Below are 24,019 nucleotides of genomic sequence, written 5' to 3'. Positions count from 1 at the left end.
ATAGGATGATGTTCTTATTAGCATTTGTTTGCATATACCAAAGTGCTCTACTCATCCAAGTCCTGGTTCTTGGACTGATTCTCAGATTATTTTTCTCCCTTTGCAGTGCTAAAGACTGGGGCCTGTAAAGTGCCTGCTTGAGAAATTATGAAATATGGAAACAGTGTATTTGAGAAATACTGTCTAGCTGTGAGTTACATGATAACTGTTGTCAAAGATAGAAACACTTCGTAAGCAAAACCAATAGGCATGGTTAATTTTGTATTGTCTTTATTGGCTTTGAATTAAAAGAAAGGTTACTGGAAAACTTTCTGAGTAAATTAAAATGTTAATAAGTTAGAAAAACATAAAAGAATGACATCAAGCTTTTTAGAATAGTTTATTATGGTAAAATGCATCTAAGAATGGATAAATATCAAATTACATTCTGTAATCTTTTTTATTTTGGTTAAGTATCCAAGCTAATAGCCCTGTGATGGAGTTGGATCACATTTCTGGAACACTGAACATATTTTATTCAGATCGTTTGGTGACTCTCCTAAGGGAAGTACGTCAGCTATCAGCACTTGGATTTGCTATACCAGCTAAAATACAGCATCTTGCAAACACTGCACAGAAGTTCTGCAAGCAGGCAATCATCCTTAAACAGGTATAAGATTAAATTAATAATAACTTCCTGTTCTGACTTCCCAGCTTTAGTTGGTAGAATTTTGTAGACTGCTGTCTCTTCTGTCTAAGTGACTTCTTGAACAAATTAGCTAAGTCCATAAAAGAAAACAAAAATAAAAAAATGCTTTACGATTTCACAATGTATCTGCTTTTGAAATATAGTATTAAAACTTTATGAAGTTACTACATGAATATACAAAAATTAAACAAGTAATTAATTGATCACCTGATTTTAGTCTCAGTTTTTGATTATTGTGACTGAAGGAAAATATCATAAAATGAAGCAACTTATCCTCACCATTGCTAGTTTTAACTGCAAATAGATTAATAAGTATTTTAATGGAAATACGTGTGGGTTTTTTGGGAGGAGTGGTGTATTTTTCTGATTGCATTCAATGCTACAAAAATTTTTATTCACATGAAGTATCTCACATAGCTGAGATACCCAGACAGCTAAGGCAGAGATGAAATAAGACCTGCAAGATACCCACACATTTGAATCACTGATAGGTGCCCAAGTGGAAACCTTAGTTTTGTCGAAAGGCACTACATGTCTATGTGTGGACAACTAAAGCAAGTGGTAGGGTATACCTCTTACTGCAGCCGTCCATCTGGAAGTAAACAGATATTTTTAGGTCTTGTGTCATATCCTGGCAGATGTGATGGATACTTGAAGGTCTCTGAAATGGCACTGTTTGCCATTTCAAATGCCAACATTTGCATAAAATAATGGAACTAATCCACTTTAAACAAATCAGAGACTGAACTTATTTCTCTTGGGGTGAAGCATAATCACCTCAGATGTGTAAGAAGCAGCCTTTTTTCTATTAGAATTTGTTACTAGAAGAGGTTAGGACCACATTAGCATTATATATATATATTTGTAAATATTTTACTAGTGTAGTTAGTTCTCATTTCTTAATGGGATTGACTGGGCAATATTTTCAGGAATGTTCTGGGTTACAATTATTTGCATATAAATACTTTTATCTGGTCTTGTAAATTTAATCTCTCCATTTTTACAGGTGGCACATTTTTATAATTCTATTGATCAACAAATGATTAAGAGTCAGAAGCCAATGATGTTACAGTCAGCTCTAGCATTTGAACAGATAATTAAGGTGAAATAATTCTCCTCCCTTTGTATTTTTAATTTCAATGGTATCTGTTGATATTATGTGCTGTTTTTTTTCTGTGTTTATTGCTGGACTTTTTAACAGCAGCCTTCCCATCCAAGCAACACCACCTGTTAAATTAGCATTTATTGAAATCAGTGGGCTTTTTTTTGTATATACATTGTCATTTAAACAACGGCTTACTCCCTTTTAACTTGAATATTATTAGTGTAATATGCTCTCGCAGGAATTATTTTTAGTGTTTGAACTACACCTGAATTATGGTATGGTCAATTCCGTAGTAGTTGGTAACATAACTCCAGTTTTAGCTGTTCTAAATAATATTATTTTGGTTTGTTTGAGTAAGATTGGCATATGCTTTATTCTGGAGATAAACTAGTATTAGGAATGGTTTCACTGTTTTGTCTATTATTAAATCTCTCTGGATTTTGTAGTTCTCTTAAATATCTCTAATTTGTATTTTGAGCAGGTTAGAAGCAGCCAGCTAGTTTCTGTTTTAGGCTAAGAACAAAGAATCTGTGGATCTATCTGATTATTGACTTAACATGCAGTTTGTTACAGTGGGTTAGTATTCAGAAATAATATAGTTGCTCTGAGAATAGTGTTTCCTTTTTTTTTTTTTAGTTACTAAGAAGTTCACTATCCTTAGGTTCTTCTAAGGAATTTGGGTCAATTTGGAGGACTTTATTTATTTTAGTTTTTCTGCTTTGAAGGGACAATATAAACACTACTGCAACCCACATTTTTTTAACAGCATATCTGTATTTTATGCCTGAAGAAGCATGTCTATAATGAATTTCAGTTTACTGGTTTTGATCATTTTCAAGCACTCCAGCCTGTTCTGATGCTCTTACAACGTGAGAATGGCTCGTGAATTATAACATGCACACAAACTCTGTATTGGAGAATGGTGCCACCAGAGCAATCATTACAGGAACAATTGGAAACTCACTCCTGAGAAACATTTTGCAAGATAGATTATAAGAGTGGGGCTGGGAGCAGAAGGGATGCTTGGGGTTGGGATTAGTTCATAAAAATGGTGGAGACTGCAAACCAAGACTGCAAACCAAACTGTAGGTTCAAAAGTGTCATGGTAAAAGTTCCCAAATTATCTCTTAAGTTTTACTTGAGCTGATGTAGATTATGCCACAGATTCTTGTAGTGTGCAAACCCTAAGATAGTGATGGTGCACAGGTGTTCAAAACCACAACATAATCTCCTATTTAATGTGATTTCTGCCCTGCATATTTTAGGAATAGGTCTAACTCTGGAACTTCAGACGTGAAGTTCTGTTGTCTGATTTTCTACTGTAAACTTGGCAAAATGCATAAAATCACGAGAATTTGATAAAAAGCCCAGAGAAATGAAACTCCCTAAATATTTAATGATTATTTAATGAGCAGGAGAAATTGATTAGCAGTTGTTAGTGTCATATTTTTGGTTTTGTTCTGTGCAGAACAAAAAGAAGTTTAAGGTTTCCTCTCATCTTGAGCTGTCTGCTTATGTTTGTGGGGCAGAAGTCTCAACATAAGTTAATTTCAAACTCTGTTAAGAGTCTATCATTAATCCTTCCCCAGTGGATTGATGTAGCTATAATGCTATGCCTACATGTCAGTGATTTGCCAGATTATTTTGTCTCTAATGCCGTTAGGGAAAGGGAGGTCCTCCATTTTTTACTTTCTTGTTTTACTACTTCCTGTATGCTAGCTGGTAGATTATATTTGACAATAAATCTTACAAAGTTTGTATGTTGTTAAAGCATTCCAAATCTGGTCCTGGAGGAAAAGCTCAAATAACATGGGATAATCCCAGAGAACTGGAAGCTTATATCCAAAAACTCCAAGCTGCTGCTGAACGGCTTTTCACTGAAAATAGAATACTAAGGAAGTGGCACACAAACTTCATTGAAAAGGTACATTTTCCATATGAAACTGAAATTGTGTCTTATAGCTTACCTTACCCTTTCTTTCATTTACGTGGTGATGAGTATGTTTATTATTTATTAAAATTCTTTTAACAGGTTATATCGCTTATGAATATTGATTTACTTCGGCAGCAGCAGCATTGGAAAGATGGACTCCAGGACCTCAGAACTGGTTTTGCCAGCCTCGAGTTACAGGCAGGGGCTCATTACCATACTGCAAACTGTGAATATTTGACTTTTCAACAGTAATCAAAATTTAAGACTCAAACGTGGCATGATTGAATTAACTTTGATTAAGGAGTTACTAGCTCACTCAGGAAAACCAACTGTGTACTAGTTAATGCCAGGTGTGAGGTAAAATCTGAGATGAGGAGAAGATAATCTTTTTGATCTCACACTAGTCATGGGAGAACTTTTGGTCAATGACATGTTAGATGAAGAAATGGGAAAACCTTAGATAATGTAGTTCAATTGTGTCCGAGGCCATGTAGATCAATTGTGTCCGAGGCATTAATGCAAGGTAAAACAAAGATTGGTACAGATGTGAGTGATCCCCGAATATAACAGAACAAATGTATAAAATTTAGAATTAAAATGCATTTCTGCCTGAAATAATGAAAAAGGTACTTTTATGTTTGTTTCCTTATCAACTATCAACTTTTAGTGTAGAATCATAGAATCATTTGGGTCACAAAAGACTAAGATCATTGAGTGAGATGATAAAGATTTTGTTTAAGAATGTCGTATTATTAAAGTAAGTAGGTAATATTATATAACCTAATCTATTTTGAGATATCATTCCAGTCAGTTTAATTTTTCCTATAACCTTCAGCAGTCAAAGAACTATATTCTTAGATGGATGTGTTGTTCTTAGCCTTTCTGTTGCAAACCCAGATTACTTCAGTTGGTGTTTGCCAGTCAAATAAATGCAGTATCTCTACAGTATTTTACTTACAATTTTGTTTCATTTTCTCAAGATAATAAGAAAAATAAATAAGTGCATTGATTCAGCTTTTAGTTTGTAATTTCTTTTGAAGTTTAATTTGCAGATTTTTATCCTAAAGTCAGTATATTTTATGAAAGTAATCTGTATTTGCCTTAGGATTTATTTGAAAATTGTTTTGGTATTACAGAATATTTTTAGATGGAAAATTAACAAAACTGTATAAGTCACTTTTTAAAAATTTTTGACTAGAAGTTATAAAACTTAACCAAATGTATCTTTTTCACCGTCCAAAATTACAGGATGGTATAGTCTTAGTCCTATTGTCATCAAGATTTTACATATTTCTTAAACCCTATTTATAATTGTCTTAAGGCTTAATCGAGACAATTTCAGATTTTCTTAATCTCTGGAATCTTTCTGTTGTAAGAGTTCCTTGGGCAACCTTGAACTGTAGGGCAGGCCTTAACTGTATAGCTTTCTGCAGCAGCCCTTGACTGCCTCAAAAGCCCTGTCTACATCTCTATTCAATTAAACAAGAGAACCTGTTAAGCTGGAATAAGCTGCTAATTTTTTCTGTAGCTTGTATTGTCCTTTTGAAAATCCTTGGATGACTTGTAAGAGACCATTTACAGACTTGAGAGATAGGGCTATATACTTTCCTACAGTGCAGTGTAGCAGATTCCAATGAAGATCTGAATTCTTTGAGATAAAATCTTTGCTAACTTAGTAGTTAACATTGGTCTATTTAAACACACAAGAATTTTTTTAAATACTGTTTAAAAGGTAGCTTACATGTTATAAGAAAATAAAAGGTGTGATACAGGTTTAAATCTCTCATTCAGCCAGCTCTTTATCTTATTTCTAGTTAAGTCCTGTGCATTTTAGAGTAACCTTGAAGAATCTTTTAGTAAGCCTCAGTGAAGTTCTTATGCTGAACTGCCATAGAGACTTTTGATTTGTTTGCTTTTTTTTGTTATTCCTATATTAATTTGAAATAAATGCAATAACTCTAGATCTTCTTAATGTTCAAACTGGTCATGTTACCGAAAAATAGTTTGAGTTAGAAAGGTCCCACAAGGACCATTGAGTCCAACCCTCTGCTCCTCACAGGACTATCTAAAACTAAACCATATGACTTAAGTATGTTGTCCAGATGGTCCTTAAACTCTGACAGGCTTGGTGCCATGACCACTTGCCTGGGAAGTCTGTTCCAGTGGTGTGATACTTCAGTGAACTTTACTGAGGTCCTGGTCTTCAGACATTGTACTGGTGCAGTTTCAGCTTATAATTATGGTTGGAGAAATAAAATAAAATAAAATTAAACTTTGTTAAATTTTAGGGTTTCAAATCGAATGATATGAAAGCTTGGAGACAACACTGGAATCATCAACTTTACAAAGCTCTGGAGCATCAGTATCAAATGGGCTTAGAAGCAATCAATGAGAATTTACCAGAGATAAATATTGATCTAACATTCAAGTAAGATTTTTTTTTTACCTTATAATAAAATACTCAGGCTCAGGTTACATTAAAATATTAATTTTTCTATGATCTGTTTCACTTCTTAGACAAGGCCGGTTGCAATTCAGACCTCCTTTCGAAGAAGTACGAGCTAGATATTATAGAGAAATGAAGAGATTCATCTCTATTCCAAATCAGTTTAAGGGAGTAAGCAGAGCAGATGATGAATCTATATTCACTGTTATGACTGAAAGAAATGCAAATGGATTTCTGACTGCTTTCAGTAAAGCAGAGGATTTGTTCAAAAGGCTGACAGACGTTTCTAATCAATTCGAGGTATTTTCAGTATTGGACAGACTCATACTTTTTTAATCTTAGATTTGTATTTGTTTATGCTTCGTACACCCTTGAAATAACTGAGCATTGACATGTGCATTATTGTCCTTTTCTGCAAGACATATAAGCAAAAGCTTAATAAGTCCATCCATGTTAGTCGGCCACTTAAGCATATGCCTGAGTTGAAATATAGGTACAATTCCCATCGAAACCTCTGTTTTATAACTGTCTTTTCAGTCCTGCTGTTTTGATTATCCTTAAATGTGTGAATATGTAAAACCATTTTGTACTTCCTGATTTTTGCATGAAGAGAATCTCTAGGTAATTGAAGGAGCACAAAGGTTAAAGAGAATGTTGCTTGAAAACATTATTAGAGTATTTTAATGTTATTTAGTCTGGAAAATATTTCTTTTCCATGAAATGAAAAATAATGTTCGAAAGGAATGGATCGTAATTGGCCAAGTAGATATGGAATCTTTGGTGAAGACACATCTTTCTAGCAAGCAAGAATGGGAAAAAAACTTCAAGGCATTGAAAGTGAGAGGGAAAGAAGCAGAACGTCTTCCAAGGTATAGTGTAACTCTATTCTTTTGTTTGAACAATGTATTCTATCAGATACTTGAAAGGTAATAATAAAGGAGAAATTTTTTTCTTTACGTGAAGATATAGATAGAACTTCTACAGTTTTTAAAATATTGATGTACTTTTTGAATGTTTAGATTTTCATTTTTCCATTTTATTTTTAGACACTGTCTTTTATCTGTTCAGCCTTCTCTGAAAACTTTTAATTATTTTGTTTGATATGATGGGAAACTCCGTCAAAATTCAGGGCTGATTCTTAAATATTACAAAGGGTGGTATTTTTAAAAATCTTTTAGCTTAAACCTGTACATGAGAAATATATATGGCAGTTAGCACCAGACACAGTAAATGTTTATACATGAAATAATTCCTTTATTGAAATGTTTGATTACCTCTTATAATTTACAGTTTAAAACATGCTAGTGTAGGGTTTTATTCTTACATATATTCCCATGGAATTGCTGTGGTGTAGGGTTAGAGTTCTTAAGTGAAACTGGAAGAAATTGTTTTCAGAACAACGAAAAAGAGGTGACATTTCATTCTGGAGAATGGACTGGTAGGACTTGTTGGCTAAGTGATATTCTGAGTAGTAATTCTGGACAGTCTGGATAGGCTGATATGTCTTATACCCAGAAGAAACATGTTGCTAAAAATGCTTTGAAAATATTGTTATGAGGTTTGATACTCTGGGAGATATCAAATAAAGTAGACTTTTTCTTAGTGTTCTTTAGGCATCTGCTTGTGCTCACTGTGAGATATTAGATATGGGGCCTTGAAATGACTCACTATGGCTTTTCTGTTCTTAGGACTATTGAAGGCATGGTTAGTAAACTCTAATGGAAATTTGAGATTTAAAGACATAAATGTACAAATAATGAAAGTATTTTTCTTTTGAGTATGGTAATAGCCTTTTTGAATTTTTTTTGCACTGGTTATATAAAATCAAGCCATTTCTAACTATTTAGAGAAGCAGAGCATTGGACCTCAGTCCCCCTAAAGATGGTGTAAATATTTCAATAGTGAGTAATTTTCCCAATAAGCTATGACTTTTAGTTGTAGAATTATGAGGCAAATTTTTTACTAGGCAAAAAATGAGAGTAAGCTATAGATGTGCATAGGTCTTAGACACACTGACATTTAAATATGCTACTGAATATTTGCTGTCTTTTTTTCTTGAAGCACCGTCAGGATAGATTGTATAACTGTCAATTGCAACCCTGTCAAAACTGTAATTGATGATTTCATCCAGAAGTTGTATGATGTTCTAGTCATTTCTTTGAGGAAATCTATTCAAGGTAAATAACTTCAACAGGTAGTATTTTTGGTTTTGTTTCAGTTGTACTTGGGGATATTTGTGTTAATGTAAATACTCTTTTAAATATTTACTCTCAGACATAGTGAGCTGCAGAAATCACAGTGCAGAAAAAGTAATCTGTTACTACGGTATGCTCCTCAACATTACTTTTTCACTACAAGGCTAATCTAAGACCCTTTGATGCCCATATGTGTCTTTCCCGTTCACTTGCTTTGGCCACATCTCTTCCAGATGTAAAAGAGTACATATGAACGTTATTTTGCTTGTTTGTTTTATCTGAAGGAATATTTCTTTGTTGTTTCGGAGAGAAAAATTCATTTGATGTTTGAGGGAAGAAATTACTTAGGTGTTTGAGGAGGCATCATAAAATGTTGCAATTAAAAATATTAGATTTTTCTTTTACAAATTGAAATGCTTCATGAAGAGTCTTTAATATTCTAGACTTATTCCATAGAGTTACTTGTCACTTAGACTGTGAAAACACAGAGTATTAAAGAATGCAAAACATTTCCCTAATTTTGGATGGTCTGTCTATATCTCGAAGATTAGGACAAAATGAAATAATGTGTAGATGAGGAGAAATAATAGTGCTTTGTGCTCTAAAGCTAACAATCATCATAGGAAATACAGAACAGGGGTTGTGGAGAAAGTGAATGACTTCCATAGCCTGAAAGGTGAATCTTTCCCAGAAAATTCCCTGAAACTGTACAGCTCCTTTCTCAGTACCAAAAAAGATCTACCTTGGCAGAAAATTGAACATTATAGCTTAATCAGGCATTTGTTTGTGAGTCTTTTCGCTATGTAAACCAAGGTGGCTTTAGTTATTTGCCTTCTTTAAAAGAACCTAACCAAAACCAAAAAACCCCAACAAACCCCCAAAGAACCCAAAAGCAATTTTAACATCTGTTTCTTTCTGTATACCCCAAAAAACCTATACAGCTTTTAAAAGTATATAAACAAATGCCTTATGTATTTATGTTTAATGTTCAGAAGGGACTCTGATACTTATGGCCTAAATCATGCATTGAGTGCAGTGGTTTACATTTAAAAAGCTATGTGTACACACAAATGTGCAATTTTTGTTGAGGTAGTATGTAAGATTGGAGTCTGCAATTTTTGAAGCAAATACTTTCCATACTTAGGACAATGTTGCATTTGTCTGACTTGGATATTTAAAACTACAAATATTTTCTCCATGATAACTTTTTTTTTCATCATTATGTAGCTCACCTATGTGATGTTTCTTCATTTCTCGCCGATGCCATGGAAACATTAGTGATTAGGCCCCAGACTGTAGAGGAAATAGCAGAAGACAATTTAAAATATTTAAGCCTACATGAAAGAAAAGAAGGGGTAAGATACTGTTTTATCATATCTAGAACAAAAGCTGTAAGAAATGTAATTATTTTTAGTATGGAAACTTACATTTAATAATAACTAGTACAGACCATGCAGTGGCCGGGCAGGGTCAAGGCAGTAGTCCATGTAGCACAGTAATTTGTGTCCTGAAGTACATTACTTACCTATGGGAAAATATAAAATCGGGACAGAGCATTTGATGCTTTTCCTTCTAACCTGCAACCAGAACCTTTTTGAGTTTTATGTTTTTCCTAAACATATAATAACACTCAGTGATTTCTTTTTGACAGCCTTACCTCGTCTTCTCTCCAGTGCAAATTCATGTTTGACATCCTAAATATACTCTAGTAAAATGTGGATCAATTACCCATTACATGAAGGACCCTTTCTTTTATATCTTTTTTCATCTGCCGTTTGTTAACTTCATACCATTTGTGTTTTATATTGGAAGAGATATTGACTTTTTCATGACACATGATTGTATTGATTGTATTCTACTTTTCGTGTCTGGTATCAGCCATCTCTCTTCTAGACTGAAGAGTGTTAGTTTACCTAAGCTTTTCTTATGCATAAACCCACACATAACTTTGATCATCCTTGTTGCCTTTTGGTAAGTCTTTTCTTCCTGTTTCACTTTTCTGTCAAACCAACAGAATTTCTTCAGTTTTTAAGATATGAATAAACCATGGATTTATATGATGAAATAGAAATATTACCTCTTTTATTATTTTTTTTGACCCCTGTGACTCCTAACATTTGATTTGCTTCCTACTGCTTAGATTAAGCTGCAATTTTTTTAAAACTAGCTGTCATAACCCCAAGATAACAAGCCTGAAGTTCAATTGTTAGCTTAGAACTCAACTTGAACATGTAAAATTTATTTTTTCACATTTATGTCACTTCATGGCTATCTTTTTGAGTTTTGTTTGTCACCGGTATCATCAGTCCCTATTTAAGTTCATTCTGCAGAACTTCACTTGTGAAGTATTTTAATGCCTGGAATGACACAGTATCATCAGTAAACTTTATCATCTCACAGGTTGGTCTCCTTTTCCAACACCTTCCTTTTATAAAACACCTTGAGCAGTCCAGCACAGGTACCTACAGAATTCTGCAGGTGACCTTTTTCTATTGCAGGAACTAGCTGTTTCCTCCTAATGCTGTTCTCTGTCTTTTACCCAATTAATTATCTGTGCAAGTCCCTTTGCTCTTTTGTCAAGGTTATCAGTTTTCCTTAAATGCCTTAGGTGAGGGTTTGTGTTAAAAGCTTTTTGGAAATTCAGTTGGAATATATGATTTAATTTTCCTTCATCCATACCCTTACTGATGCCCTTAAAGAGCTCTCGTTCTACAAAATTGTGGAATTCTGCAAAACCCATATTAACTCTTCCCAACTGAACAATATGTACACTTTGAAGGATTCAGTTCTAAATGAATACACTTGAATTTAGGTGTGTATGTGCAAGTGTCTGCAGTGTGTGTGCTGTTCATATACTCAGCTGAAGTCTGGTCCAGTTGCCCAAAAGTGCAGTTCTAGAGTTACCGAGATGCATTTCCAACATCCTCACAAGGCTGACAGACATAACAGAGGAGTTCTGGGAGAGCTCTACCTTTCTGTAGTTGCAACTGGAGGCCATGCAAATGCCCTAGAACATCTCAGGGGGCCCAAAACATGTATTTGTGAGGAACTGAATAAAGTCCCAGTGATGAAGTCAGCTGCTGGGTATGATTATTTATTTACATTTTGTAGGAACTCTAGGAGAGTTTTTGGATGTTGAAGAGAAATGCTTCTTCGCGTTAGTGCCTCTTATCTCTTAATTTTTAAAGGAAAACATACATAACAGACATGTTGGTGAATGTGAAGAACTATATGTGTTTATCTCAGATGATTCTTCTGACAGTTTAAAAGAGTTGGTTTGGTTTCTCTTTCAAATTTTGTTGGCTCCTAATGTGTGGGAAAAAAAGAATAATTTTTTTTCTGCATTATCAAGTCACCAAAAACAGTGTTCTTTTATGTGAGTATAAGAGAAAAAAAAGGAAAGAGTGAGGGAGGGAAAGAAGGAAGGAAGGAAGGAAGGAAGGAAAAGGGCAATATTACATGGCATAGAAAATCTCTGCCTAGCTGTGTTTCGTGGTTTGAGATAGAGACAGTTAAATAGGTAAAGCAAAAGCAGTGCAAAATCAAAGCAAAACAAAGTTCATTCACCATTTCCCATAGCCAGACAGGTGTTCAGCCATCTTCAGAAGAGCAGGGCTGCAATATAAAAGGAACCTTACCTGTTTCATAGTTGTCATTCATTTCTTTATATCTCATGTCAGGATCAAGATTTAGAATTTCTCTAAATAAGTCAGATGCTATTTTTTCCCAATGTTTTAATGTTATTCTATAAGCAGTATTAACGCTACTGTATATAATCTTGTTATCCATGCATACATAGTTGGTGATTCATATGTATTTGCTCATAGTTTAGTTAAACAGGATTTGCTGAATTTTTACATGCACATTTATTTTTAATCTTTCTGATTTTAGATTTTTGTCCTATTTCAAGAGGCTGAAGATAAAAACAAACTTCTGCGAACTGTGGCTGGTGCAGGTTTGAACACTATCAGTAACCTAAGAGCTACATGGGATAAATTTGAATTAATGATGGAAAGCCACCAGCTTATGATTGCAGAACAGGTAACAATGAAAGGTTAACATTTTACCTGAAAATATTAAAATTATTTTGAATAAGTCTGGAAAAATACTTTTTTTTCTTAGATTAAATCCATAAATATTCTCAATTCAGTATTAAAACAAGAGTTACTAAATTGTGGTAGAGCTTTCAAAGGTAGCTCTTAAGCTCTTAATTAAACTCTTAAGCAGCAACTAGGTGAAACTTCTGTTGAATTGATGCTGAAATGAATATTGCAGTGTATTTTGTCTCAAAACAACTTGCTTGTAACAGAAATGACATTAAATGCAAGGGTTAACTGAAAGCAACAGGATAACACTTAAAAGATAGCATTTTCATTACTTTATCATGCTTTTAGTATTGAAGCTGTTTCCTTTTCTTTTCACATAACTTTGTTAAATTATGCACAGTCTTATAATTAACAGTCCATAGGCAAATTGCTGAACTCATTTGAAATTCTGCTGAGGATATCAGTATGCCATACAAATACAGCAATTTTTCTGTGTGCTATAAGGTGCAGGCTAGATAGACAGCATAGCTGAATAAATAGGTCTCAAATACCAGCATAATTAAAAAAATACTGCCCCTTTAAAAAAAAATCCACAAAACCAGGAGAACAGAAATGGACTACTTCTTGGGATATTATACAAGAAGTTTTTTGAGTTTGATTTTTAATCACATTGCAGCTACCAAGTTTTGAAGTCAATACTTTGGTTTTGATCATTGTTGTAGATACAAACCATTGAAGGAATGTAATATTACCTCTTGATTTACAGATTGAAATGATGAAAGGAAATGTGATTTCACGTATTAATTTATATCTTCAAGACCTGGAAAAATTTAAGGCACGCTGGGATCAGCTAAAGCCAAGTGATGATGTCATTGAAACGGAGGATCAGGATGTACTTGAGAAAAGTGCTCAGATCATAAAGGAAAAAAAAAAAGAATTTGATGAACTTGAAACTGTGAAAGAAAAACTCATGTATGTATGTTTGCTTCCCTGTATATCTTATTCATTGATGTATGGATCTTTTGCAGCAACAGTAACTCTGAAAATATTAACTAATTTTTCTCACAATAGTTAAGTGAATTTAATATGTAATACCTGTTTTCCATTAGCTTTCCAGGATCATTTTTGTTGATTTTACATAACATGAATTTCTTAAGCAAAGTTTTTCTAGAGTTTTTTAAATGAAAAATTTGACAAATCTCTTAAGCTTCCACATAAGGAAGTTTGATACTGACTTCTGAAATTCTCACTAAGAGAAGGTTTGGAATATTGGTCCAAGAAGGACTTCGATCCTCTTGTAACTTAAGTGGGCAGGAACTCACTTCTCCTGTTTCTTGAGTAAGTGTCCTATCTGGTAGACTGTTGTGCAAAAGGAAAGGATTTTTCTGGTTTAGGTCTCTACTTTCAGTAAACAAATAATAATAGTAGTAGTAATAACAACAATAACAACAATAATAATATGTAAATATTATAAAAATAATAATTAGTAAATTATTACAGATCTTACAAGGACAAAGTTTTCTATTTAACTTCTCACCTTGGTGGGTAAATGATAGTGAATAAAATTAGCATATTCTTTTTACCCAGCAGAAAGAAACAATCAATTCAAAATTATTTTCTTTCAAGCTTTGCTTTCGAGAGAATAAATTAATTAACTTTTCTTATAAAAAATGAATGAAAGTTTATGGAAAATATTTGGAAATATAGGAAAATATTGCTATGTAGGAGAGTTATCCCTCATATTCCTTTATTATTTCTACTCAAGAAGAAGACTATAAGGAAATTGGAGTTGGCAACAATGTTCTTCAGTAAAGCCAATAATATTTCTTAAAAAGTATGATTATTTCTGTAGGATACCATTTCTTAAACCATAAATTTACAGTGGAATAATGGAATGCATATTACAATGATCTTTTTATTCAGTGAAGAATGCCGTCATTTTAAATTGGAAGAGCCTGACTTCTCATTGTCAGAAGTTGTAAGTCAAGATATTAAGAGTTGTGCAGAAGTCTGGGCACTGTATGAAGAGTTTTATCAAGGTTTTCAGGAAAAAGCCAAAGAAGACTGGATTACTTTTAGGTATGACTTATTACTTTGTTTTTAATGGACATACATGTGTGGTTGTAGAACTACGTTGTTATGACCTTTTTATATCTGATTTTCATGCAGAAGTAAAACATACCTATTTGAAGAATTTTTGTTTCACTGGCATGAGAAACTGAGGAAGATGGAAGAACATACTGTAATGACAGTAAAATTGCAAAAAGAAGTGGACAAATATAAAGTAAGATGCTTATTACCGTGGAAGTGTTTAAGGCCAGGCTGGATGGGGTTTTTAGCAGCCTGATCTAGTGGAAGGTGTCCCTGCCAATAGTAGAGGGGTTGGAATGAGATGATCTTTAACATCCTTTTCAACCCAAATAATTCTATGATTCTATGAATTGCAAAAACGCCTATGAAACAAAACATGGTTTAGTATTAGTGGATAATGGACTTCATTCTCTAGCTCATTGTTAATTTCTTACAATAAAATCAGTTAAAATTTAACAAAATATCTTCTGATACAGTTTTGCACATTTTACTTTTGAGAACCTTTTAGTTCCATGCAGTGAATAGGAAGATCATTGCAGCTTACATAGACACACATTTAATAATGAGTTTTCTTCAGAACTGTAGTGCTAAACTTTAAATACAGCAATTGGAAAAAATGTACCTCAGTTTAAGAATTTAATTATTTTTTTGTTTGAATAGCATGTCAGTCTGTAATCAAAGAGGTGCAATTTTCATAAAGATTAGATGGATTCACATGTGCATTTTTTCTATAGATGATAATTCCACTCCTAAAATATGTCAGGGGAGAACATCTTTCCCCTGACCATTGGCTGGATCTCTTTCGTCTTCTGGGTCTTCCCCGAGGCACTACACTTGAGGGCTTGTTATTTGGAGACCTATTAAAAGTGATGGATGCCATTGTAGAGAAAGCAATGGAACTTAAGGTATGAACAATTTCAAATAAAGGAACTTTAGTTTTATATGGTTTCTTTTATGCTATACATGTTGTTCTGTATGAATACAATATTATTACTATAGGAGTAGAGCTTACATTTTAGTTTTGAATGGAAAGTTTACTGCAAGCTCTGTGGTTTCATATGAAATCTATTTTTGCTTTTAAATAGGATTTGAACTGTCGAGCCCAAGGTGAAATCACAATCAGGGAAGCATTACGTGAGCTTGAACTCTGGGGAGTTGGAGCTGTCTTTATGTTAACAGATTATGAAGACAGCCAAGGCAAGAATATCAGGCTTATTAAAGACTGGAAGGACATAGTCAACCAGGTTGGAGATCATCGCTGTCTTCTACAGTCTCTTAAGGACTCTCCATATTACAAAGGTTTTGAGGATAAAGTGTCCATCTGGGAAAAAAAGCTAGCTGACTTGGATGAGTATCTGCAGAATTTAAACCAAATTCAAAGGAAATGGGTCTATTTGGAACCAATATTTGGTCGTGGAGCTCTACCCAAAGAACAGTCTCGTTTTAACAGAGTTGATGAAAACTTCAGGTTAGTCTTATGAAATGAGACTTACTTATTTTTAATATCTTTGACATGTGTAGTCTAGAACATTTTTCATGGTGAAAATATATAGGAACAATTGGAATATGTATGGAGAAGATAGTTAACAAAGGGAATTCAGTAGTTATATATGTGTGAGAGTGACATCTGAGTAAAGGTGGTAATGTTTTCATTTAATGTGGTGCTTGTGAAGAAAGAAATCACATGAAACATAAAAGATCATGAACAAGACAGGATTAGTCTTGTCAGCAGTAGAGGTGATATAATTATTTTTTCAAGAATCATGTTGAAGACAAGAACTATATTCATTAAGAAAGTACACAGATAGACTTTTGGGAGAAACAGGTAGTTTATCTGATTCAAACAAGTCAAAAGATAAAAAGGGAGTAGATTTTAGACATATAGTAAGATATATACCTTTGTCTGTCTTGGTTTGAGTTGAAATGACTTATAAGGAAACAAAAGACAAGAACTGAATTTCCTTGGCTTGGGGTAGAGAAATTTTAGCAAAAAAATAGTTGTTTTTAAATTACAGTGGAGAGATATTGATGTAAATTCTGCAGTGTTTCATCATTAATACTGAAAACTGAAAGTTGTGTATCAGCTGTTTATATTACTTCCCTGCATGTTATTTTTTATTTGCATAACTACTTATATATCATATTTAAATTACAATTATAATGGTTTGATGAATTATTCTTTTTTTTTTTTTTTCTGTCAAGATCTATTATGTCAGATATCAAGAGGGACAATAGGGTAACATCACTGAATGCCCGGACAGGAATAAAAAATACCTTAATTACCATACTTGACCAGCTTCAGAGATGTCAGAAATCTTTGAATGAGTTTTTGGAGGTACAGCCAACATTAATAGAGTTTTTAATAAAGAAAGTCAGTAAGTTTGAATTTAAGTCAACAAAACTGATTTATTTTGTTTTAATATAGGAAAAGCGCTCAGCATTTCCAAGATTCTATTTCATTGGAGATGATGACTTGTTAGAAATTCTAGGACAGTCCACAAATCCCCTGGTTATCCAGTCTCATCTTAAGAAACTTTTTGCTGGTAATGCATCAGTTTTCATTTGTGAAATGTACTTAGTTAGAAATAAGCTTTTTCAAAGTTTAATACCATGTTGCAGGCTTTTCCCCCCCTTTTTTCCACTACCAGACACTAAGGAATTAATGTTTGACTTTGACAATATATTGATGTTTTCTGACTGATAGGCATTCATAGTGTGAGCTTTGACAAAGAATTTAAACACATAATTGCCATGAAGTCTGTAGAAGGAGAAACTGTGCCACTTAGAAATAAAGTTCTTCTGTCAAATGACGTAGAGGTAAGAAAATCACATCCCAGTCTGGTTCAAGCGTCTTTGAGAAATTAATTTGTAACGTAATTTTTGAGTTTTTTTTTCATCTCTTTGTCAGGTTTGGCTAAACAGTTTGGCTTCGGAGATGAAGGAGACCCTGAAAAAAATGTTGATTGACTGTGTTGATGCTGGAAAAAAATCACAAGGTTCAATTGATCCATCACTCTTCCCTTCCCAGGTAGTAGTCCAGTAATGCCACTGTGTAGTCTTAGATTTACCAAAGAAGTTATCTTTTTTGAATCTCATAAAGAAGGATATATCTGGATTTGGAAGAATATAACCTCTAACAAATCAATTTTTCTCATTTATTGTATAGAGAAATTCTTAAAGATATGCGGTCTTTGTAAACATTTGAAATATTCAAGTCCTTTACATGGCACATGATCTAACATCTGTCTGTTTATTACATTTTATATAAATCTTGATCTTAGTTGGTGTTGACTGTCATACGCAGGGCTGCAAACTTAGGAACATTAAAATGCCCTTTTTGAATCTGATTAAAGTAGATAGAGTTTCTGAAGCTTAGCTGCCTAAGCAGGAATAGTAATGAATATGAAATTCTTTTATTGATTTTGACCAGTAGCAGAGAGCATCACACAGAAACACAGAGTGGCTGTGGTGGGAAGGGACCTCTAGAGGTCATCTGGTCCAACTTCCTGCTCAAGCAGGGCCATTTAGAGCTCCATGCACTCCAGCTGCTCCCTTACATAAAGGGCAACTCCAACTCCTCGTTCCCTGCTTGTCCTGTACTGCTTGATTGCAACACTTCAGCTGTGGGAGTCATCACACCACATCTCCATATTCCCAATAGGATCAGAGCCCTGCAACTGAACACAGATCTCTAACTCATTATGTTTGTTTCCCATAATGAGTGCACTGGTGTACAGGCACTTCAGAGGAACTGAGCACGTTGAGTTCTTGGAGAAGGTTTGAGAGTTCCCCATAATGGTGCCCTGTAGGTATTTCCTTGCTGACATGGAAAGTGTTGAAGTGACCCTGCTTGAGCCCCAGTTTATTGTTTTTTGTGGTCACTTTCTGTCATAGGTCCTTTGCTCAGTGATCCCCTCTGTCAGTCGCTCACAGGACTTCTCATTGCTCTCTCCCTCCCCCAGAATGTAGTTAATGTTACAATTTTCAGATTGTCACAATTGGTGGAATTTTTTGTTACAGACCTTTCTAGTTCCAAGTTTGACTGAACCTTCATAGCTCAAACAGGCTTCTACACTGAATGTAAAGCAATTAGAATATAAGTAGAGTGCTGGAAACTAGAATGCAAAGTGTTGTAGTAGCAGATCAGTGACACAACAAGTGAGAGGTGCTTTTGAGACTCTGTAATATGGGCTCAGCATGCCCATGTAATATGGTGGTTTCCATATAACGTATCTTTTAATAGAAAAAAGAGACTTATAAATTTTGCTACTACATGCTTTAGACCAGCAATAGCAAATTAATTGAAAAACTGCTTGCTTTTTATGTCTTCTGTATTTATAAAATATAACTTGATTTTTTTTGTTCCAAAGATTCTTTCCTTGGCAGAACAAATTCAGTTCACTGAAGATGTTGAAAGAGCTATAAAAAACCATAATCTGCAACAGTTAGAATTAGAACTCATGGCTAAACTGGACCATTATACTAACATTGGTAGCGGCATAGAAAATACTGGGAGCACAGGTATAAAAATTATAATTAATAGATAATTTTTTAAATGAACATAATTGTGTAATATTTTACATTCTGTATATTTTAACAGGAAATTATATAAATCTGTCTCTATCTGAGTTCATGAAGTTGAGTTACATAAGGTTACTCATCTATTACTACCAAGATTAGAGTTTTTAATATATCAGAACAAACATTTTTATTTAGATTAAAAATTATCTTAGAGAATTTATGTATTTGCAAACATTTTTTCTTAACTTTTTAAAAAGTTTCTATCTTTTGGTTTATATATCTACTGATAATTTGTTCTCATCTACTGAACTGTGTCCTAGTGTTGTATTTCACAGGGAGTGGCCAAAAAGCAGCTGAGGTACGTTAAGTCAAGCCAATATACACTGTACAACAGTGTGGGTAATTTTCTATGTTAGATGTATGCATCTGCCTCAGAACTAATAGTTCCTGTGTACCTCTGAGGCAAAAAAAATAAGTTAGTTATTCCCATGACAGGATTGTTCTGAATCTTATATAGTCTGAAGGGGTTTGAATAATTATGCCTCTGAGATGTAAAGTTCCATACTGTAGGTTAGGTGAGATGGGTTTTACCTTGATATGTATAAAAAGACTCAATTTGACATGTAGTTGACAATCTTCCACCACATTTGTATAGCTGGTTACTGCTTTAAATTCTAGTTTATAATTTGTGAACTGTAAACATCTGATATATTGATTAGGAATAGGATTCCTATCACCTACCTCCAGCAGTCTATGACTGTGGTTCTTTGTCTAAGCTTCTTTTCTGCACTCTTTCTATACCCATTTGAGAAATCTCATCAGTTAGAGAAGAATGTTCATTCCATCTATTGTATAATACATTTACTGTAACTTTTTAGCTTAGATAATAGGTGTGATTTTGAACTGAGTGTCTTGATTATTCCCACTTACTTTGTTTTAATTTCCATTGTGGAGTGGTCTAGAAGCACACAAACTGGATGTCTTTCAAAAGAAACTAAATTAAACAGTATGTTCTAAGAATACACTTAATGCATGCAATCTGCTAATGAACATTCATTCCACATCACCTTAATTATTCTGAGTAAAATTTCCAGACTGTGTGTAGGGTAGGTTTCAGATCCTCAACAGATCACTCAACAGATTATGCCACCTAATTGCTGAAGTGGACATGGCTGTAAACACTCCTGGAATAAATTGCTTTGCAGAAAAGCCTTTCTCTCTTTTTTGAATGTAGAGGCAGACAAAATCACTTCAAAATGACTGAAATTACATGATGATTCACACTGTCTGTCAGGATCTCATTTTATGCTGTTTGCTTTAGAAAATAAAAATACCTTTCTCTATATAATTCAAATAAGATCTGACTAAAATCTGCTGGTGATAAAAAGCAGGACAATGAACTTGAGAATGAGTGACATATGTCTTCCTTACTACACTGTTGTGATTTTTTTTTCTTTTGTGTGTGATTATTTGCAGAATCAGGAATCCTTGAGCTTAAGCTTAAAGCTCTGATTCTTGATATCATTCATAACATTGATGTGGTGAAGCAGCTGAATCAAGCTCAGGTTCATGATGTTGAAGACTGGGCTTGGAAGAAGCAGCTGAGATTTTATATGAAAGACCAGAAATGTTATGTTCAGATGGTAGATGCTGAACTCCAATATACTTATGAATATCAGGTGTGGTATTTTAATTTTTATTTAGTGGCTTTTATATGTGTCTGACACTTTTTCATTTGATACCTGCTGCTGGTTGCCTCCAAACTGTTGTCATTTTATTTAAACTTTGTTGTATCCTTAGCACGCTATTTCATAGAAAATATTAAAAGATAGGGTAATAATTTTCATTCTTGATGGGGTAAATGTAAGTTTTATGGAAAGCAGCTGTATTGTCATATAAGTATTTTCTAATACGATTGCTGCTTTTATATATGTGAGTGCAGTTTCATCTGTAATTCTAAAACATTTTTGAACAATGCTTTGGCATTTGGTATAAAATAGGGAAAACTTTGAAACAAATCCATAATCTTGATTTTTGTGTGATATTTTCAAATTAATTAGTTTTAAATGAAATGAATGAAATTACTTTGTCAATAATTTCTGTCTCCCAGTCAATATAATTCGTTTTGTTTTTGCAGGGTAATTCCCCTAAACTTGTTTACACACCTTTGACAGATAAGTGTTACCTAACTCTCACTCAGGCCATGAAGATGGGCCTTGGAGGAAATCCCTATGGTCCAGCTGGAACTGGGAAGACGGAATCAGTAAAGGCCTTGGGTGGACTTCTCGGAAGACAAGTTTTAGTCTTTAATTGTGACGAGGTGAATATGGTTCTGTTTAATTCAGGAAATGGATGTCCATGCCCATACTTTGTAAAGCAATATTATATTCTAGAAATAATATTAATAGTATCAATTATTATTAATTATATATTGTTAGTTATATTTAATATTATTAGTATTAATAATATTATTCTAAAAATAATTCTAATAATTTGTCAATTGCCATTAGAAATTTGTGAATATTTCTACTGACATTTTTTAGTGGGTGGTAAGACATTCTTTTATGTTTTCTTGTAATTTGAATTTTGATAGTATTCTTTTTAATTTTAAGGGCATTGATGTGAAGTCAATGGGGCGCATATTTGTGGGCTTAGTGAAGTGTGGTGCCTGGGGCTGTTTTGATGAATTCAACAGACTTGAGGAAGCTGTACTGTCTGCAGTATCCATGCAGGTTCAGACAATTCAACACGCATTGAAGAAACAGAGTCCTGTATGTGAGATGCTTGGCAAAAAGGTACAGCAAAACTTTAAAAACTGACTACTCTAACTAAGCGTAGTCCTCCCAGCATTTCTCAATACTGTTTTATTTAACATTATACTATTATAATGCACTTCTAATGCTAGGTTGAAATGGATCATAATTCTGGAATTTTTATCACTTTGAATCCTGCTGGAAAAGGTTATGGAGGAAGACAAAAACTGCCTGATAATCTCAAACAACTTTTCAGGCCAGTTGCTATGACTCATCCAGACAATGAACTCATTGCGGAAGTGATTTTGTATTCAGAAGGCTTTAAGGATGCTAAAATACTGGGTAGAAAATTAGTGGCTATTTTTAATCTAGCAAGGTAAGCTTTCACACACCCCACCTCCCCCTAGTAAAGTACCTTTTTAATTCTCTTCCCTTCTAGCTCTTAAATCTAAATGGTATATCATGCAAATCTCTGTAGATACTAACTTAACATAGAATAAAAATACTGCAATATATTGGGAGGTTGAGGTGTGAAAGTGTATGGAACGCAATTATAATCTCAAGGGGGCAAATTGCTGCTCCCCTAGTATGCTCACTAAATATAAATGTGAGCGCATGAATGTTCACAAGCATTGTGTTGATTTTAGGCTCTTGAAATTGTTGAAATGCAAGTAACTATTTGATTAAAAGTATGCACATTAGAAAATATGAAAAGTCAGAGGTTATGGTTAGTGCTGTTAGGGGCAACAATAAATATATTAGCTGTTGAATATAACCCCTCTGAAAATTCCAGAGTGTCATTGCTCATATCTGAAATGCATTTCAAGTGGCACTACAAATACTTACCAGTTTCTCTCTTGCCCAAAACCTTATTAGAAGCGTGTTCATTCGCCAAACCAAAATTTCAGGCACTGTAACCTAAAGATTATTACAATATTGTTGTTTTCAAATTTAGGGAGCTTCTGACACCGCAGCAACACTATGACTGGGGTTTACGAGCATTGAAGACTGTTTTGAGAGGCTGTGGCAGTCTTCTTCATCAGCTGAAGAAAAGCGATGCAAAGCAAGAAAGTAAGATTGACCATGCCAAACTTTTGATTCTTTAGGATCCTGTACAAATAGAATTTATTACAGAGTTCTTGTTCACTGGAGTTTTGGGAAGCCATGGCTTGGATCTGGAGGCAATTTAGAAAATAAAAAAAAAATCTGTGAAAGCCCACCTTCACTAGGAGATCACAAAAGACTGTTGTTATATTCTAGATTGAACTTTTATATGATGATAAGAACATAGACACAGGACTTCATTCTGGAATGATTTTAAATGATTCTTAAAGACTTCTTTGAATGATTCTTAAGGACTTTTTGTTTTCATTTGACAGGACAGGAAAGTTGATCCTCTGATGCTGTAATTATTCATAAGTTATCAGACTATTTTGAGTCTATTTGGGATTGTTTAGATACATGAAACCTGCTGAAATGTTTTCTGGTTTAAAACGTAATTTTGAATAACTCTGCTGAGGGCAAGGTGGATGGATTTAACTTATAATTTAAATCCAGAAATTTTTGTTTCTGTTTGTTTGTTTTTTCTTGCCTTACTTTGAGAAGCTTAAGACATTTCCAACAAATGCAGTTGTCTGTTTCTTTATGTTTGCTTGTATTTTCGAGTCAAAATCCTTTGGCATGGCAAAATGCTACTTAAATTCTGTATTGCTTCCTTTAGTAAAGCAGTTCAACCTTTCTAAATCAAGTTCCTAATGTCAATGTTTTTCCTCTTAACTGGTTATCATGCTATTTAGAAAAAATTACCTGTAAAAGCACTTGCATTTAGGACATTTTTCATTATGAAAAACTTTGAACTTATTCCAGACTTTAGAAGGGCATGGTAATATTTAACCTCTGGAACACTAGGAAAAAGACAGGAAGAAGGCAAGTAAAAGAATGGACACTTTCTGTCCCCTGTGTTGAATCTGGACATTATGTTTTTGGGCAGTCATGTATTCAGAAGCAGGGCAGAAGCACAGGATGATTTTCACCTGTGGTTGCTAGTCCTACTTTCTGGAAATGTACACGTTTTACGTGAAAATGTAATTCAATTAAAAAATGAAAAAAAAAACCCAGAGATGAGAGCCCTGTGCCATTCCCATCATGAGTATCTGTTTTTCTCTCAGAGTAAATAATATGTGTGGCTTTTTTCATTCTTATCCCAAAATGCTTAAATATTCATGGTATTTCAGACTCATG

At 33.9% G+C, this 24,019-nt stretch overlaps 1 protein-coding gene across 2 annotated transcripts in view; it reads left to right on the top strand.

The window, feature by feature from the left end:
• The window catches only part of DYNC2H1 (dynein cytoplasmic 2 heavy chain 1), a 159,298-nt gene that overhangs the window by 9,364 nt on the left and 125,915 nt on the right, over window positions 1-24,019 (top strand). For both annotated transcript variants that reach the window (XM_027902215.1, XM_027902216.1), the window contains exons 12-36: window positions 454-649; window positions 1,695-1,790; window positions 3,565-3,717; window positions 3,826-3,924; window positions 6,015-6,154; window positions 6,244-6,472; window positions 6,914-7,041; window positions 8,234-8,349; window positions 9,595-9,722; window positions 12,259-12,408; window positions 13,180-13,385; window positions 14,337-14,492; window positions 14,583-14,697; window positions 15,239-15,409; window positions 15,590-15,972; window positions 16,707-16,839; window positions 16,930-17,047; window positions 17,209-17,321; window positions 17,413-17,532; window positions 18,875-19,025; window positions 20,502-20,704; window positions 21,163-21,345; window positions 21,638-21,820; window positions 21,931-22,154; window positions 22,734-22,849. In XM_027902215.1, coding sequence (XP_027758016.1) covers window positions 454-649; window positions 1,695-1,790; window positions 3,565-3,717; window positions 3,826-3,924; window positions 6,015-6,154; window positions 6,244-6,472; window positions 6,914-7,041; window positions 8,234-8,349; window positions 9,595-9,722; window positions 12,259-12,408; window positions 13,180-13,385; window positions 14,337-14,492; window positions 14,583-14,697; window positions 15,239-15,409; window positions 15,590-15,972; window positions 16,707-16,839; window positions 16,930-17,047; window positions 17,209-17,321; window positions 17,413-17,532; window positions 18,875-19,025; window positions 20,502-20,704; window positions 21,163-21,345; window positions 21,638-21,820; window positions 21,931-22,154; window positions 22,734-22,849 — 4,010 coding nt within the window. The remainder of the gene's footprint in view (window positions 1-453; window positions 650-1,694; window positions 1,791-3,564; window positions 3,718-3,825; window positions 3,925-6,014; window positions 6,155-6,243; window positions 6,473-6,913; window positions 7,042-8,233; window positions 8,350-9,594; window positions 9,723-12,258; window positions 12,409-13,179; window positions 13,386-14,336; window positions 14,493-14,582; window positions 14,698-15,238; window positions 15,410-15,589; window positions 15,973-16,706; window positions 16,840-16,929; window positions 17,048-17,208; window positions 17,322-17,412; window positions 17,533-18,874; window positions 19,026-20,501; window positions 20,705-21,162; window positions 21,346-21,637; window positions 21,821-21,930; window positions 22,155-22,733; window positions 22,850-24,019) is intronic.

This window comes from Empidonax traillii, unplaced genomic scaffold (genome assembly GCF_003031625.1).
Source record: "Empidonax traillii isolate 1590-97213 ecotype Southwest subspecies unplaced genomic scaffold, ASM303162v1 scaffold853:size531304, whole genome shotgun sequence".
In the NCBI taxonomy this organism is placed as follows: Eukaryota; Metazoa; Chordata; class Aves; order Passeriformes; family Tyrannidae; genus Empidonax; species Empidonax traillii.
This window is presented reverse-complemented; position numbering and strand designations above follow the sequence as displayed.